This window comes from Homalodisca vitripennis, chromosome 7 (genome assembly GCF_021130785.1).
Source record: "Homalodisca vitripennis isolate AUS2020 chromosome 7, UT_GWSS_2.1, whole genome shotgun sequence".
NCBI classification, from domain to species: domain Eukaryota; kingdom Metazoa; phylum Arthropoda; class Insecta; order Hemiptera; family Cicadellidae; genus Homalodisca; species Homalodisca vitripennis.
In genome coordinates, this window is record NC_060213.1 from 130224447 (window position 1) to 130241054 (window position 16608).

Here is a 16608-nt window from a genome sequence, read left to right on the forward strand (position 1 = left end):
TTCAAGGAGTGTGTGCAGTGTCTGGTGTACAAGACAGGTTCTCTCACCCCTGAGGAATGTGCCGCTAACTGTACATTTGAGTTGACTGTTGTAGATGTTGTAGAAGGTGAGTTAAAATTAACCTGATCACTGTAGAATAATTACTCTACATAGACTTTTTATGAGTAATGTGAATGCATATTTTTCAACAGTACTGTGCCATTATGTTTTTGTAAAACTCCATACTAAAACTATAAATGATGAGCTGCTATAAAGTATATATTTTCAATGTAAAGGAGATCCTTTTTAAACTAGAAGATCATGAGCGTCTCATTCTGAGCTTTGTTTTTTTTTTCCAGTAATAACACTTTTTTTGGAAGTGTGGTTTATTAAATTATTTGTGGGGAGTTAAACATTAAAATTATGGTTTTTTTCAAATCTATTACTGTAAGAGCTTTTAGTGCCAACAAATATTATATTTGGATCGGTAGTTTTAAGGGAGTAATATTCCACTATAAAAATACTAGCAGATACAATTTTGTCAACAAAGCGATGAGGTAAGTTACAGTTAACTATAACAAATTTATTTTTCAGGATTTAAAATAAAATAAAATGTTGAATGTATAATAAAGTAAATTGGCCATCATTGTTTCTTTACGCATGCATAGAAATTGGTATGAGTTGCAAAGCAAAATTACATTAAATACAAATTATAGTTTCATGCTACTATGGGTCTTCCATTCCAGGAATTCCTTCTTGTTTTAGAAGGGATGATCTTCAAGCCATCGAAGTAGTTTTCCCTCTGATGATTCTTCCTGTATCTTGCTTGAAGGCTTTGATTTTTTGAATTGGAAAAATTGACAAGCTACACCATAATCAGACCATTTATCTGACCCCTAACAATGAAATAAATATACCTACCCTGTTTTTTTTATTTTTTTTTAAGTTGTAAAAACTTCATTGAGGTAGCTGTTGCTGGATGCCTGATGTTCTAAGTGGTCCTCTTCTTTTTTACAAGTGTCCTAACATTCTTGATTTTTAGAAGCTTTTTCAGCTCTACAACTTATGCAACTTATGCTTGTCAAGATATTTCATTGCGGCACCCAGATGGTTCCCAGGTGATATCCTAGCTCCTCCATTATTTAGATTGTATTATAAAATGTGGAAATTCCCAAATAAACACCACATTCCAGTACAGATAGCTTAACAAATACTCTTTTCGCTATAAGAGACCAAATTACATTATAGAATTACTCATTAGTAGGATTTTGAGTCTTCCCTTGCACACTCCTTTTCACAAGCTGAGGATCCGCCAAATCTCTAAATAATGGATTTATTTCAAGCATCAACTCCTTGTGCAAAGAAAATATTGTTTGTGGTTGTAAAGTTTGATCCAATTAACTTTGGTTGTAATTACACAATGTTCAGACTTTTTTGGAAAAAATTAGGAGCAGCGCTTCCGAAAAAGAAATGGGAGGTTTTAAAAATAATGAACAGCATACAAATTATACAACAATTTTTTAACTTATTTAGACTCTCCCAGTAGTATAAGAAAAAGTATTTTGTGTCTCTTCTCTTTTTAGTAATCCTAGATTAGAAATAATGTGTAATGGACACTCGAATTTAAATTATTTGAAATCTCCACGTTGCACTGTAGTAATATGTACATTTTCCATTTAATTGTGAAAAATGTAAATAGTTTTCAAAAGGGTTAGGATTCACATTTTAGCTAATAGCTATAATTACTAGTGAAATATAAACTGCCGCAGATCGAGAAGACCTGGATGAGAATTTCTGTGCCTACTACGACGAGGACGACTGTCGGTTCGCTTATGTCTACTCCTACGATGATAAGGGGAAAATCGTCATCAAGGCTCAGAAAGAGAGGGAATGCCCCCCACAAGTTTATGTGTTAGGTGAGTAGATACGTCTATGTTGTGTTCTAGTCTTAATATTAACGTTTTATGTTTGAATAATAGTTTTCAGTTGGAGATGGAAACTGCTGAGTTTGTAAAAGGTACAATTGATTCAAAGTCAAAGTGTTAATAATTTTTTGGAGCGCTAACATCAAAAGATTGCAGTATAAGAGAAGTATATACAGGAAGACAGGCTGTGTGTCTGTGTATAACTTGTGTATCACTCTGCTCTGTATAACACCTCTTCAAGCATATGAAAACAGCCAATTCAGCTAACACTGATTCGTATCTTGAACAAAGAGATGTAAAGAGATGATGTGCAACTGTTCCTCAAGATACGAGGTATGGCTATTAAATAACGGGACTGATATTGTAAAAAAATTTATTTTCATTTTAAACATAATTACTTATTATCACCTTCAATATACACCCCTTCTCTATCCCTGCAACGCTCCATGCGAATTTTCCATTGTTGGAAACAATGCTGAAAGTCATCTTCTGTCAACTCTTTCAGGAGTCTTGCCGCTTTTTCTTGAACAGCTTCTACGGATTCAAATCTCGTACCTTTCAATGCAGATTTCACCTTAGGGAAAAGATAAAAGTCGCATGGTGCTAGGTCTGGCGAGTAAGGTGGATGTTCTAACACTGGGATGCTGTACTTGGTCAGGAACCGCTTGACAGATAACGCGGATGAGCTGGCGCATTGTCTTGGTGCAAAATCCATGATTTGTCCTTCCACATTTCGGGTCGTTTTTTTCTTACTCTTTCACGTAGTTTATTAAGTACCTCAAGATAGTAATGTTGATTAATTGTTTGACCTTCAGGAACCCAGTGAAGGTACACAATCCCACGAATGTTGAAAAAAAACAATCATCATTGCTTTAAATTTTGACTTGCTCATTCTTGCTTTTTTGGCTCTCGGTGAAGTTGAGGTCTTCCAATGCATGGATTGGCGCTTCGTTTCCGGATCATAAGTAAAAAACCACGATTCATCACATGTTATTATTCTTTCCAATAAATTTGGGTCATTTTCAATGGCATTCAAAGTGTCAGTACAAACATTTTTACGAGCTGCTTGTTGATCAATCGTAAGAATTTTTGGTACCATTTTTGCACACACTTTTCGCATGTTCAAATTGTCATGTAAAATTTGTCGTACACATTCTTTATCAATGCCTACAGATTCAGCAACTGCACGAATGCTTAATCGTCGGTCAGACCGAATCAAATTAGCAACTTTTTCGACATTGTCTTCCGTTTTTGATGTTGAAGGACGACCTGGCCGCGAATCATCTTCCACGTCTTGTCGACCATCTTGAAAACGCTTAAAACCATTCAAAAACACAAGTCCGCGATAAACATTCACTGACATACACTTCTTTTATTCACTTGGTTGACACTCACATTCACTTGGTTGGCAGGCCTGGTCCTATCAGGTAGACGCAGTTTCAACGACGCTCCTCAGTTTAATTAATTTTTAATAGTTTTACAACAACTATATGATAACAGTGTTTTTGACTCCGAATTCGTGTATTTGACGTACATTTATGTGAACTTAAAGTGATTAGGACTGCTTATCTTATCTGTAAGTAATTTGCTACATGTACAGCTAACCAGCAGACTAACAAGGTTAGACTTGTAACCTACAGAGCCATACAGTCCACGTTTGACGTAACTGGAAGCGTCCGTAATCTATCAATCACCTACAATCTAATCTTTTATCGGCTCGTGTGGCAATATCGGTAGCGACAGAGTCCTGATGTGTATGAGGACCCTGGTTCGGTCGCAGCACCGGAGAAATATTTTTTGCGCCTGAAAACTTTTTAATGATTTTAACTCTTTCATTTTTATATTGTTATTGTTATAAGATTTTATTGTTACTGTTGTTACAATTGAAGTTTTTTTATTGCATTTTATCTATTTATTTATTATTATCTAACTATTTATTTATTAATTTATTTATTTAATCTAATATGATATTTACCGTTGAAAAAACCAAGTCTGGAAAACCCTGCATCGTTTTCAACAACGTAAAATATAGACAGCAAAGGATTCTGAGAAAATGGTGAAGTGTCTTGGCGCTGCTTGGGGAGGAATTGCGGGGCATCGATAAAAACTGATGCCGATATGACAAGAATAAATGTGTGTAACCAGAAACATAGTGGCGAACACCCAGTCCACCATGCGTTCGATCTTGTCGCCACTGACCAAGCCTCGTCCTGCGACCACCTTATCACCCTCCACCCCAACTGCATCAGCTGCAACATCTGTACCCTCCACACCTCCGGCACCCGTCTCACCGCCTGCGCCTGTCCTGCTCTACGCCCGACCCCTGGCCACACACTGACCCGCCACTACACCTGACCCCAGGGAACCAGTAAGCATCGCGTCAGAATTAATGACACCTGAAGATCCGGTGGCGGAGGTTTTCTCGCCTTAAAAAGGAGGTTGAGCGCCTTGAAAGCGAGTTTAAAAAAACTTCTGGATCACACAATCAAATCAGACTCTCGCTTACCTCCAGTTCACAGACCAAAAATTTCCAATGAACACAGCCCGCACCGAACAGATCGCCCGCGTCTCCACGGTAGACCGCGGCATACAGTGTGAATCGCTCCTCAATCCACCAGAGGACCCTGCGCCTGATTTCCGTGGATTTTCAGTGCGCAGTGCAGTCTGTGGACTGCTACGTGTACGCGATGCTCGGAGAGTACTGATATTATCAATAGTCCTCAGAACAACTACAGAAGTCCCTAGAGGCAGAAAATCGGTACTTGAAGCAACAGCTGTCAGCAAGAGAGGACGTGGAAGCCAATTGTAATCAGCCATGGACAGATGTAAGGCCCAAACAAAAACAGAAAAAAGTACCTCAATATAAAAAAAGAAAAATTTTCAAGTACTGCCTGTAAAAGAAATAAAATCTCCTTTCCGCAAACAAAAATTAAAAAACTACCTCTAAAATCCCTATCCCACCCCCTCATAGAGAAAATCCGAATACCTCAAACAATTCACAAGCATTCCGTACACCTATCCCCCACTTTTTTTTTTTTTTTTTTTTTTTTTTTTTTTTTTTTTTTCCTTCTGAGGGAAGAGGACACTTTGTCCCCGCACTTAGTCCTAAAAGGACCTTTGCGCCTCCCTTACTTTTATTTTTTTTGCCCTCAAAAACCGAGGCTTTTGCAAAAACCAATCAGATTTAAGGGCTCCTGTTCTTTGATGTCCTTGGGGCTGAGGAGGTATGCTCCCAGGTATCTTTTCCTAGTCTCTACGATGGCAGGACAATCCAACCAAATGTGCTCCGCTGACATCCTCCTCCTCTCCACAGAGTCTACATTCGCTGCTCCGACTAAGGCCTAACCTTCAAAAGGTGCTTTCTCAGAGGGCCATGTCCCTGTCAACATTCCTAATATCAGTCTTATATCCTCCTTATTCTGGTCTAGGAGAGCTGTCCATCCTTTTGCATAAGGAGAGATAAACATTTTGGATATTCTTAAACCCGAGGCTCTGCTCCAATTCTTATATCTTGTCCTCTTTTCCCAATCTTTAACCAGAGCTTTAATGCTGGAGAAGGATATTCCACATCCTGGCTCTGGCCCCCACCAATATGGATTCCGCTCCCTTTTTGGCGAGGATGTCCGCTTTTTCGTTTCCATGAATTCCTTCATGACCCGCACCCATCCGAGTGTTACTCTATTACTTGTTGCTATAGCTCTGCTAGGGCCTTCCTGCATTCCCAGACCGCTTTCGAATCAATCGAACAGGTATCCAGTGCCTTCAGTGCAGCCTGACTATCAGAGAGTATAAGGTATGATAATCCTTTTAGTCCCCAACTGTGTGAGTCTTCTAGAACATGAATCTATTGCCATGACCTCCGCCTGAAAAACTGAGGCATGTCTTCCCAGGGGCACAGCCATGTCAACTCCAGGTCCATGTATTCCATATCCTGCCCTTGAGTCTAGGAGTGAACCATCGGTGTAAAACTTCAGGACTCCTTTTTTTGGGTAGGCCTCCCTTTAATCCATTCCTCCCTACTTCCGATAGAGACCGTGTGGTGGTTTTTCAAAGGAGTATTTCTTAACCATAGTATCAGATACTTTGGTTAGCATTTCAGCCTCAGGGAAATTTTCCAATATCTTCATATGGCCTTCTAGGGAGGTAACATTTATTACCTTTGTCCCTAGAAGCTTCATTGCGCTCATCGCAGCTGTTCTCATCACTTCCTGGCCAAGAGGAGTATACACCCAGAACCGCTTCCATTGCTAGTGTTGGGCAGGAGCTCATTGCTCCCGTGATGCTTAAGCAAGCTAACCTCTGAAGACTCTGTAGCCTTTTTGCAGCTGTTGTTTGTTCGACCTTCGGCCACCATACTAAAGCAGCATATGTGACCATTGGTTTTCACTATGGTTTTCGTAAATCCAATAAATCATTTTGGGTTTAAGTCCCCATTTAAATCCAAAGAGTCTCTTACAGGCCCCAAGGGCCCATTATTGCTTTGGATATCTTGTTTCTAATATGGGAGTTCCAAGTGAGCTTCTCATCCAAGATTAAACCCAGATACTTCACTTCTTTTGTTTGGTTTATGCTGATTCCCTCCAGGACCGGTTTAGTAGCTAGCTGGAATTTTCCTTTTCCTGGTAAAGGTAATCATGTTTGTTTTTGATGGGTTTGATCCGCAGACCTTCCCCATGACACCAGTTGCTTATGAAGTTCAGTTCTGTTTGTAATTGGCGTTCCAGCCTGCCAGTGTTTTTCCCTTTAATCATAAGCACTAGGTCATCCGCATAACATCCCCCCACTTCCGCTACATAAATATTAGAGGTGATAGTCACAGCCGACACATCGCGGGACTTGTGAGGAACATGACCGCCCCTGCCGTTCTCTGTTGGTGGCGTGTGTATGCCCGGCGCTGGCCTGCTAGACATCCTGAGCTCGGACCACACACCATCTCGGCCCGGAATCCACTGCGAGGTGTTACTAGCCGGCTCAAACGATCTGGCGGTGTCCTGCGGCTCAGACAGCGCAACATCTACCGTCATTTGGAGGCTCACATCACTGACCGACCCGGCCAACATGGAGCTCGTTGTTGTCACTCTGCCGCTTCGACACGACCTGGGACCTGAATCATCCCATACACGATGAGACCGTGCTCGTAAATGCTTACATTGAGGAGCTGGCTGCTCGACATAACATCCGAGTAGTAGATTTCAATAAAATTGGGCGGAGGCATTTTACGAAGCACGGTCAACATCTCTCAATGCGGGGCAAGCGGATACTCGCGGGGATGATAGTGTCGAGCCTCGCACTCCTGAGACCCGCTCCTTCGAGACTGCCGGGAGTCTGTGTCACCGCCGCGTATCCACGCTGCTACAGCGCCCCCCGCACTCTTCTTACCACCGTCCCGAAGCTGGCGCCTGCTGCTGCTGACGGGGGTCGACTGTTACCACTCAGCAGTCACCAAGACATCAAAATGTCACACATACGCCGAAGCACTCAGGGATCACCTACGCCAGGCAGTGCTGATAAAAATGGACGCTCTCCTGAATCAAAAAACATGGACAATCTTGTCGGTGGGAAGCCGGACTAGGGTGACTTCGGATCCAGTTGCGAAGCATACAAACAAACAAACTCATACATACAAACAAACTCTAAAATCATCTTCAAAAACCCAAAAAAATTCAAAATTCAAAATTCTCAACAGAAATAATTAAATTGGTTCACCAGAATGCCCAAATCGCAACCAACAAAATTGATGAATTGGCAGTCATAGTGCGAAGAACTTAAACCTGATGTTTTAATAGTATCTGAGCACGGTTTCATAGTCGACACGATTCATCTTTTCAAAATTCCAAATTTTATATTGGCAAAATACTTCTGTCGAAACTATTTCAAAGGGGGCGGTGGTGGCAATTTTTGTAAAAAATTTGTCAAAATTCGAACCTTTCAAAATCAACAACATGTCTGAGATGAATTTTGAGGCTGAAGGCATCGAAATCGTGTCAGATTGGTTTGGGGAAAATAGCCGTCATTGGGTTATACAGATCACCCAATGGATGCAGCAATTCTTTTTTTGAAAAATTTGAACAACTTCTCAATAACCTTTTTTCAAACTCAGTGAAGTTCCTAATAATGGTAGACTTCAACATTAATGTAATGGATCCCACTGACCCCCTCACCCAGCGGCTTTCGTGATGTTCTAGTTTCTTTCAATCTAAATTGGTCCCTGAATTCACCGACACGAGTGACCGCTACAACGAGTACTGCCATCGACAATGTTTGTCACCAACATTGCAATCTCTGACCACTTTTGCGCAGGAGGCCGTGGTTCATGGGTGCAAACTGGAAAGTCAAAATTCTAAAATTTAAAGTTGCCAGGACAATTCGGCCCCAAAATATTCACCACTTGAATGAGATTTTGGAAGTCGAGCCTTGGCAGTTTTTAGACAAGTTTGGTAATGTCGATGACATGTATGCAGCATTCAGTGATGGTTTTCAACTATTACCTGGATGTTGCTTGTCCGTTCAGGAGGACCAAAGTCAATCGCAAACCACAAAAAGGTACGTGGGTGACTAAGGGAATTGTTCTTGTGTCTCGAGAGAAGCTAAAATTTTTTCACAAAATTTTCATTGGAACCCAAAACGAAAATTTCAAAACTTTTTTCAGAAATTACCGAAGGATCTATAAAAAAGTTATACGAGCAGCTAAAGCGTATGATGTAAATAGAGCCTTGGGTAACTGCGAAAACTTCTCAAAAACTGCTTGGAAAATCATAAACGACTTATCTCGAGATACAAATTTGAGCAAAAACACCAAAGAAATTGCAATCAGAATTGAAGACAAAATTGTTGAAAATCAAGCTCAAGTAGCAGACGAATTCAATAAGTAACTTCTCTCTTCCGTTGCTACAGTGAACTCGGCGTTCACTGAACCTTGGTTCGGCGGGGGAGATGCTGTTGAAACCAGTTGCATCCATGGCTTTGGCTCCTGTGTGTGAGGGGGAGGTAGCACGTGTGATACAAGGGCTGAACTCAAAAAAACCGTGTGATGCCAGCGGGATGTCAGTGTGGCTTCTCAAACGTTTGCTTCAGGCACATAGTGAGACCACTCACAAAACTGATAAACTTTTCTTTGGAAAAGGGAACTTTTTCCGTCTCTCCTGAAGACGGCCAAAGTCATCCCGATCTTCAAAAAGGACGATCCTTGCCTTGCAAGCAACTATCGCCCAATCTCAATTCTGCCTGTGTTTAGCAAAATTTTTGAAAAGATTTTTTTATGAAAGACTTGCAAGCTTTTTTAGAAAATAACAAAATTCTGATCCAGAACAATTTGGATTTAGGAAAAACAGATCTACAGTGGATGCTGTGAACAACCTCCTGGACAATGTTGTCGATGGAATGGAAGGACGAGAACATGTGCTTAGCATATTCCTCGACCTATCCAAAGCTTTTGACTGTGTGCATCATTAGACACTGTTGCACCAGTTTGGAGAAAATGCGGCGTGCGGGGGCTCTCGCACTTGTGGCTCGCTTCTTACCTCAAGGATCGAGACCAGTGCGTGGAGATCTCGAACGTTGTTTTCAAACAAAATTAAAATGACCCACGGTGTCCCTCAGGGCTCCATCCTTGGGCCTCTCTTGTTTCTATTTACGTCTGTAGATTGAAATCAGTGATCCAGCATGGAACGCTGGTTCAGTATGCTGACGACACTACTCTCTGTCTCAAAAACAAATCAACCCAAGATCTGGAAATCAATTCTTTCATAGAATTGAATGCATGCATTCAGTATTTTGCTGAAATAAACCTGAAAACAAATCAGTCTAAAACAAATGTCATACATTTTAGCCTTCGACAAAATGATCACACAGCGCACCCTGCTGTGTTTGTGGATGATGTTCGTTTAGAGGAAACTGATTCCACAAAGTTTTTGGGAATGTTCCTAGATAGAGGACTGACCTGGGCTGATCATGTGGACAATGTATGTGCTAGAGTAGCCTCAGGCATATATGCCTTGCGGCATTTAGCAAAGTTTTGTTCCCTCAGAGTTTTAAAAATGGCCTATTTCGGCTTAATCCACCCACACTTTGGGTATGGAGTGAGACTCTGGGGAGGTTGTGCCAGAAACAAAATGGAAAGAGTTTCAAGCTCCAAAAAAAAGCAATCAGAATCATTGCAAAGCTGAATTATAGAGAGTCGTGTAGGGAATCTTTCAGGGAGCTGGGTTGCTGACTTTGCCCTGCCTCTACATTCTTGAGGTGATCACGTACTGCAAATCAAAGTGTGATTTTGGTTCACCAATATGGGACAAGAGGCAGGGACAATTTTCGAACTAGTCAATACAGATTGACGTTATCACAACACCTCCCGCAACAAGTTGGTGTCAGACTCATCAACAAGCTCCCTGAGAGTATAAAAAATTCCATCAATCAAAATCAATTAAAAACTCGTCTCAAAATGCCCTTTTGGTGTCAAAAGCGTTTTATTCTGTCGATGAATTCATGATGAGCCGCTGGGAGGTCTAAATTTGCACAGTATTTAAATAATCAGTTTGTATGTGTTTTGCTCTGGATCTGGAGTCGGTATGTATATGTTTGCTTTGGATCTGGAGTCAGTTTGGATGTGCCTGAGCGAATGTAATGAATTGTAAGTGTGAATGTGTATGAAGGTATAGTTGGGACTATTTATTTTTGTTATATGACGATTGCGATACAATGTTAAATTGTTTTAAAATGCAATAAAGAGATTATTATTATTATTTTAGTAAATTGTAGGTTTCGGTAGCGGTTTTTCCAAGTTTAACGTGAAATTTAATAACAATTCGTTGCTCTATTATTATGCTAACCATTTTTCCGGCAAAACAAAATAACAACACTTACATAAATGAAGGTTATGACACAACGATGTTGTTTACAGAAATGAGACTAACTGCATTCTGAAGAGGAAGTCTCAAACTACACAGCTGTTGGTCATTGTTGGTTGGCGCATGCGCACTCGTTCCACTGCAGCGTCAGTCCCGTTATTTAATAGCCATACCTCGTACTTCATGGTAGCTGTACAGTTCATTCCTGAAGATCTAGGACGATTAAGGGGCTCATATCCATGGATAACTCTGAACCAAAGATGACGTGAATGTGGCTATTAATATTAATAACTTTGGTTGAATAACAATTTTTAATTTATTCTAGAGTTAACGGAGTGTATTATTTTATTACATTTCTACTAAACTAGTACTAAAAATATTACTAAGATGATTTATTAAGGAGATGATTAATACACCTTAAACAAAGAAGGTTATTTAAAAAATTTAACATCCTTACTTTGCCATGTATATACATTTTTGAAATGCTTAAATTAGTACATAAGAATCCTGATCAATTTGAAAAATACAAATTTAATCATAGATATCACACAAGAAATTGTAATTTGTTTCAATATCCGGCACATAAACTAAAAAAAATTGAAACTAGTCCTCTTTATCTAGGTTTGAAATTATATAATAATATTCCACAGTCGTATAAAAAACTTCCCTTATCTACATTTACAAAAAAATTAAAAGAAGTACTTTGTCAAAAAACATATTATAATATAAATGAATTCTTTGAAGATAGTTTATGATGATAACGAATAGTAAAAATATATCTTTAAAAATATCTACAATGGGTTTAGCCTTGGATTTAATCAATGTTTATTTTTAATGTTTTATAGATCAATGTGTCAAAAGATATTTTTTTATAAAGTATGAAAGTAATGTTTTAGAATAAGTTTAGTTATGTAGTTTTTTAATCATTGACTATGTACCAGTTTTTATTACATTGTGATACCAGAAAACGTATTGTACAATAAATATTTGTCTATTGTCTATTTACAAAGTTTTTTAAACTATGAACCAGTGAATCTGTGTATGATTATTATCATCTATTCATTGGCTTTGTTTATGCTCCATAATTGGATCTACTTTTTCTAATTGTTTTTTTAATTTTATTTTTTTATGGAAGCTTGGAAAGAAAGATAATTAATTGTACTGATTATGTATCTAAATAATTATTATAGCGGAGAAGTAAGTCCTGTAATTAATCATACGAGGGCTGGTTTTTTAAGTAAGGGCCGTTCTCCCGTACACGGTAGTAGTTCGCGTTCCTGCCGTAACGAGCATGCGCCCCACCTCCCGGCATTCCTAGCGAACAACTTCATGTCAGTTGCAGCTCTGTAGCTAACCTGCATGCATTACTGTGGATCTATAAATTTTTAAGATTTCGTGTGAGATTCGGTCAGTGATACGATTTTTGACTGCAAGAAACATGTCGGCTGCTGACATTCACCGTCAGCTTTGTGAGGTGTATGGTGCCAAGGCAATGAGTGAAGGTAAAGTGCGGAAATGGGTCCGAGAATTTAAAGATGGCCGCGAAAATGTCCACGATGAAGATCGCTCAGGCCGGCCATCTGTGATCACGGGAGATTTGGTTACTGCAGTTGACGCAAAAATTCATGAGGACCGACGGTTCACAATAACCACTCTCTCTATAGAATTTCCTCAAGTGTCCAGGTCAGTACTGTACAAAATTGTGTCAAAAAACCTAAACTTTAAAAAATTGTGCTCAAGATGGGTACCCAAACTCCTCACTGAGGATCACAAAAAAAAGAGATTAAGCAGTTCTTTGACTTTCTTGACCCACTACGACGAGGAAGGAGACGACATGTTGAGTCGAATTGTCACAGGAGATGAAACATGGGTATCCCATATCACTCCTGAATCAAAGCAACAGTCCATGGAATGGCGGCACACAACATCTCCAGTCAAAGTCAAAGCCAAGCAAACGCTGTCGTGGCGCAAAGTTATGGCAACTGTGTTCTGGGACAGGCCCGATGTTTTGCTAGTGGACTTTATGCCGCGAGGAATGACGATTAACTCAGAAGCCTGCTACACAACCCTGGCCAGTCTCCGACGCGGCATGCTGACAAAGGGAATTCTGCTCCTCCACGACAATGCAAGGCCTCACACCGCTGCTCGGACACAGGAAATGATCGACTCTTTTGGCTGGAAAGTTTTGAATCATCCGCCGTACAGCCCCGACCTTGCTCTGAGCGATTTTCACCTTTTTCGGTACTTGAAAAATCATCTTGGCGGGAAGCGCTACAATGACGACGAAGAAATCAAGACGGCCGTGAACTCCTGGTTGTCAGAGCAGGCGGCAAATTTCTTTGAAGGGGGATTTTAAAACTTAGTTTTAAGATATGATAAGTGCCTTAACAAACAAGGTAACTATGTAGAAAAATAAAAAAAAGTATGTAGATTCTGAAAATAAATGTATTTTGAAAAAAAATAATTGTTGTTTATTTAAAAAAAAAAAAAAAAAAAAAACGGCCCTTACTTAAAAAACAGCCCTTGTATTACAATCCAGGAAAGATGTTTGGTTTGAACTAGATGTATATCCATGAAGCTCTTTGTGAACAGAAGGAACACTAGGATTTGTTACTTTACCCAACGATGTACTTTCTATTTGAATATATTGTTTGGTAAATAAACTATTCTGTTTTTAGCCAACATTGTATTGACTCTATGAAATTGTGTTAATTATGATACTTGTGAGCAGGTATTGTGCTGGGTGTGATCGGAGCGATTGTGCTAATCGGGTTAGCACTTCTCCTGCTGTGGAAGCTAGTCACCACGATACATGACCGCAGAGAGTTCGCCAAGTTCGAGAAGGAACGCTCAATGGCTAAATGGGACACGGTTAGTATTGAACTATTGTTTTGCTGCTATTCCAGAGATGAAAGATTATGATTGTAACTTGTTTTAGACTTTTCATAAAGTAAATCAAGTGAGTTATGTAATTAACAAGTAGTTACTATTTGCAGATAATTTTTAAGATTAATAAGTACATTTAAAAATTAACAGTAGCCTCCCTCTTAACCGGCAACTTTTTAATAGGCTATTGGTTTTAAACTGTTCTGATGAACGAAGACAGAATGGCTTTTGGTTTATTCCTGTACAGACATGAACCTTTTTTATTTCTTCTAGGGTTTTTGTGGTGTATTGAAGTTTGCTGTATTCACGAATACAGTTGTAGATTATGCGTGCATTTCCAATATGTGACGGTATGATTAAATGAGTGTTCTGTATACATACTGTTAGTACATAAATAGATGTTTTTTAATCTTTAAAACATCTACTGTACATAAAACAAACGGAATAATTGCATTTTTTGTTCATACATACAATATACAAAATTTATCTTTTGGAAAACTGTAGTATAATAAGTTTTGAAGCACCGTAAGTTTATCCGGCCAAATGTTATCCAGTCGAGACTCCAGCCATAAGGTGACTGGATGAGAAAGAGGCTACTGAAGGTACTTTTATTGTTATTATTGTTAAAAAGTGCCAAAGGGAAGGAAGTATTTCTTTATGCTTGCGTCTCCAAATAAATGATTTCTGTTGAATAAGAAATTATGTTAACTTAAGTGTAAGAAGAAGTTCTTCACTTTTAAAGTAATTTATTCTGACATATTATCTAAATATTATGTCTGATTCTGTTTACAGGGAGAAAACCCGATTTATAAACAGGCAACATCGACTTTTAAGAATCCTACGTACGCTGGAAAGTGATCTCCGATAGACTGACTCGAAGGCATTACTCTAAATTCGGTGCCTTACTTACTGCATCGTGCCATCATTTCCTTCTAGGAAAACGTTTTCCTTTTATCCTGTGTTCATTTTCTAGTAGGGTGATTTCAAATTATTCTTTTACTAGTTTTGTGACAATACTGTTTAATTTTATGCTGTGCTAAATATTTTGAACTGGGTATATATTTCTTATATACTAAGAGTAAACCGATGTGAATAAACAAACACTCCAATACATTAAAAAAAAAAACAGTGGAAGTGTCTTTTTATACATTTAAATTCAGGCTTGCCTTGAGATATATAAAAGTTTACCGTTATTCAAATGACCGTTTCTAAGTGTAACATTACTTAATTCTTGTTTTGAATGAACGTGAAAATAATTAGACTATCGTGCTAAAAGTCATAAAACCAGTATGTCGGTTTTATTTTATAGTCTTAAGTCAATTAATTGTTAGTTGTACATAACACTGTAACATACTTATAAACCGTAATCGTTCTAGTAAATATAGTGTTAGTGTATTTATTCAAGAATTTATTCAAAGACGATAACAAACGGCTGGTGTTTTTTAAAAGCCGGCTCAGTCATCCTAGCATAGCGTGTAAATAATTCACCTCATACTGCGTCATTCTTGCTACTTCGTTTTATTTTTGTAGAAACTAGCCGTAGACAGGCACTTTTTGCAGAGTTTGTTATTTATTAATAGCTGTCTCCAGTAACGTACTTATAATTTTTTTACTTAATCTAGTGATAATTCGTCTGTGTAGACTTAGAAACATAAAGAGCAACTAGTGTACTGATAGGAAGCAGCATCTAACAGCCAGTAATCAAGTTTCCGATAATGTTAACATTGTTGCCTACGTAAACTTCCGTCTAAATCCGTAACAGTCTTCCAAATAGTACAAGTGATTCCTTATGTATGCACTCGTGTATAGTCAGAATCTGTAGACGAGGGGAGGGGGAAGGTCTAACATTAGCGTGATGATTAAATTGAAAACCATCAAGCATCATGTTTTCTGAAGTAATAATTCTCTTGGCTAACCACAGTAAGAATACTAAATATCAACGATATAACCAAAAAATATTTTTGTATGTGCGTAGTACGTATAGTAATGGATGCTTGTTCTGAAAAATGTATTGCCGGAAGAGTTAGAAGCTCGGATTCTGACTGTACACAAAACTGCGCATCCTCTTATAAACAACATTAAATGCCTTAAAAGATGCCTTCAATGTTTTACGTATTTTTAGACGTGTATTGACTAGAGTGGATTAAAATTTTAGATAAGAGATATAAGTACTTACAATTTGGTCTTGCCTGCACCTTTAAGTGTTTCTGTAACTTTCTTCTTTGTAAATGCTTTATTTTTGTACTGTTTTTGATTGAATATTTTTGTTTGCGGAGAACTTTAATGATTGTTGTCACTGGTGGAAATATATTTATGTTAAAAGATTTGGAAATATTTTTATAGTTTATAATGAAATATGTTGGCTGCTCTATTTTTACTTTTATACATTTAAGGAGTTGACATTGCATTAACAGGGAGAACTAATTAAAAAATATAAAAACTTATACTAACCCAATTTATAAAACATACTCATTATAGTCTATGAACGATAAAATACTTTTTATTTTATTTTCATCATTGTCATAAAGTTTAATTTTAAATGGACATTTTAATTTTGCGCTGTTTTTGTTTGTTTATAATACTTTGTAAGGTTTTAATTTTTAGTAAGTTATCTATTTTCTGTCTCCTTTTAAATCAACTCCTAATTGGTAGCTTTTGCAGTTGCAAGATCAATTGCCTAACAAAAGGCAGTTAATGTTTATGATAAATTGAAACCAAATATTTTTAATGCGTGGTATTAAATTTTATTAGTCTCATTGTTCACTAATAACTATACAGCTTGTATGAAAATACTGTACCACCTTTCTTATTTTAGTTACTAAGTTAAAAAACAAATTGTTTTTGTTCTATCGGAATTCTTTGTAAATATTATATATTTATTTAACTCATTTAATTTGGTTGTATTAACTTATAATAAATTGATAAGTGTTATGTCTGTTTTATTTGATCCCCCTAAAAATTCTGTTTGTTACTAT

General features: G+C 38.1%; 1 protein-coding gene across 1 annotated transcript in view; it reads left to right on the top strand.

The window, feature by feature from the left end:
- LOC124366332 (integrin beta-PS-like) overlaps positions 1 to 16564 on the top strand; it is a 76596-nt gene extending 60032 nt beyond the window's left edge. Inside the window, 4 exon segments of the mRNA XM_046822797.1 lie at positions 1 to 106; positions 1749 to 1895; positions 13479 to 13618; positions 14426 to 16564. Of these exon segments, the coding sequence (XP_046678753.1) occupies positions 1 to 106; positions 1749 to 1895; positions 13479 to 13618; positions 14426 to 14491 (459 nt within the window). The 3' untranslated portion in view covers positions 14492 to 16564.
- Positions 16565 to 16608: the final 44 nt, after the last annotated feature.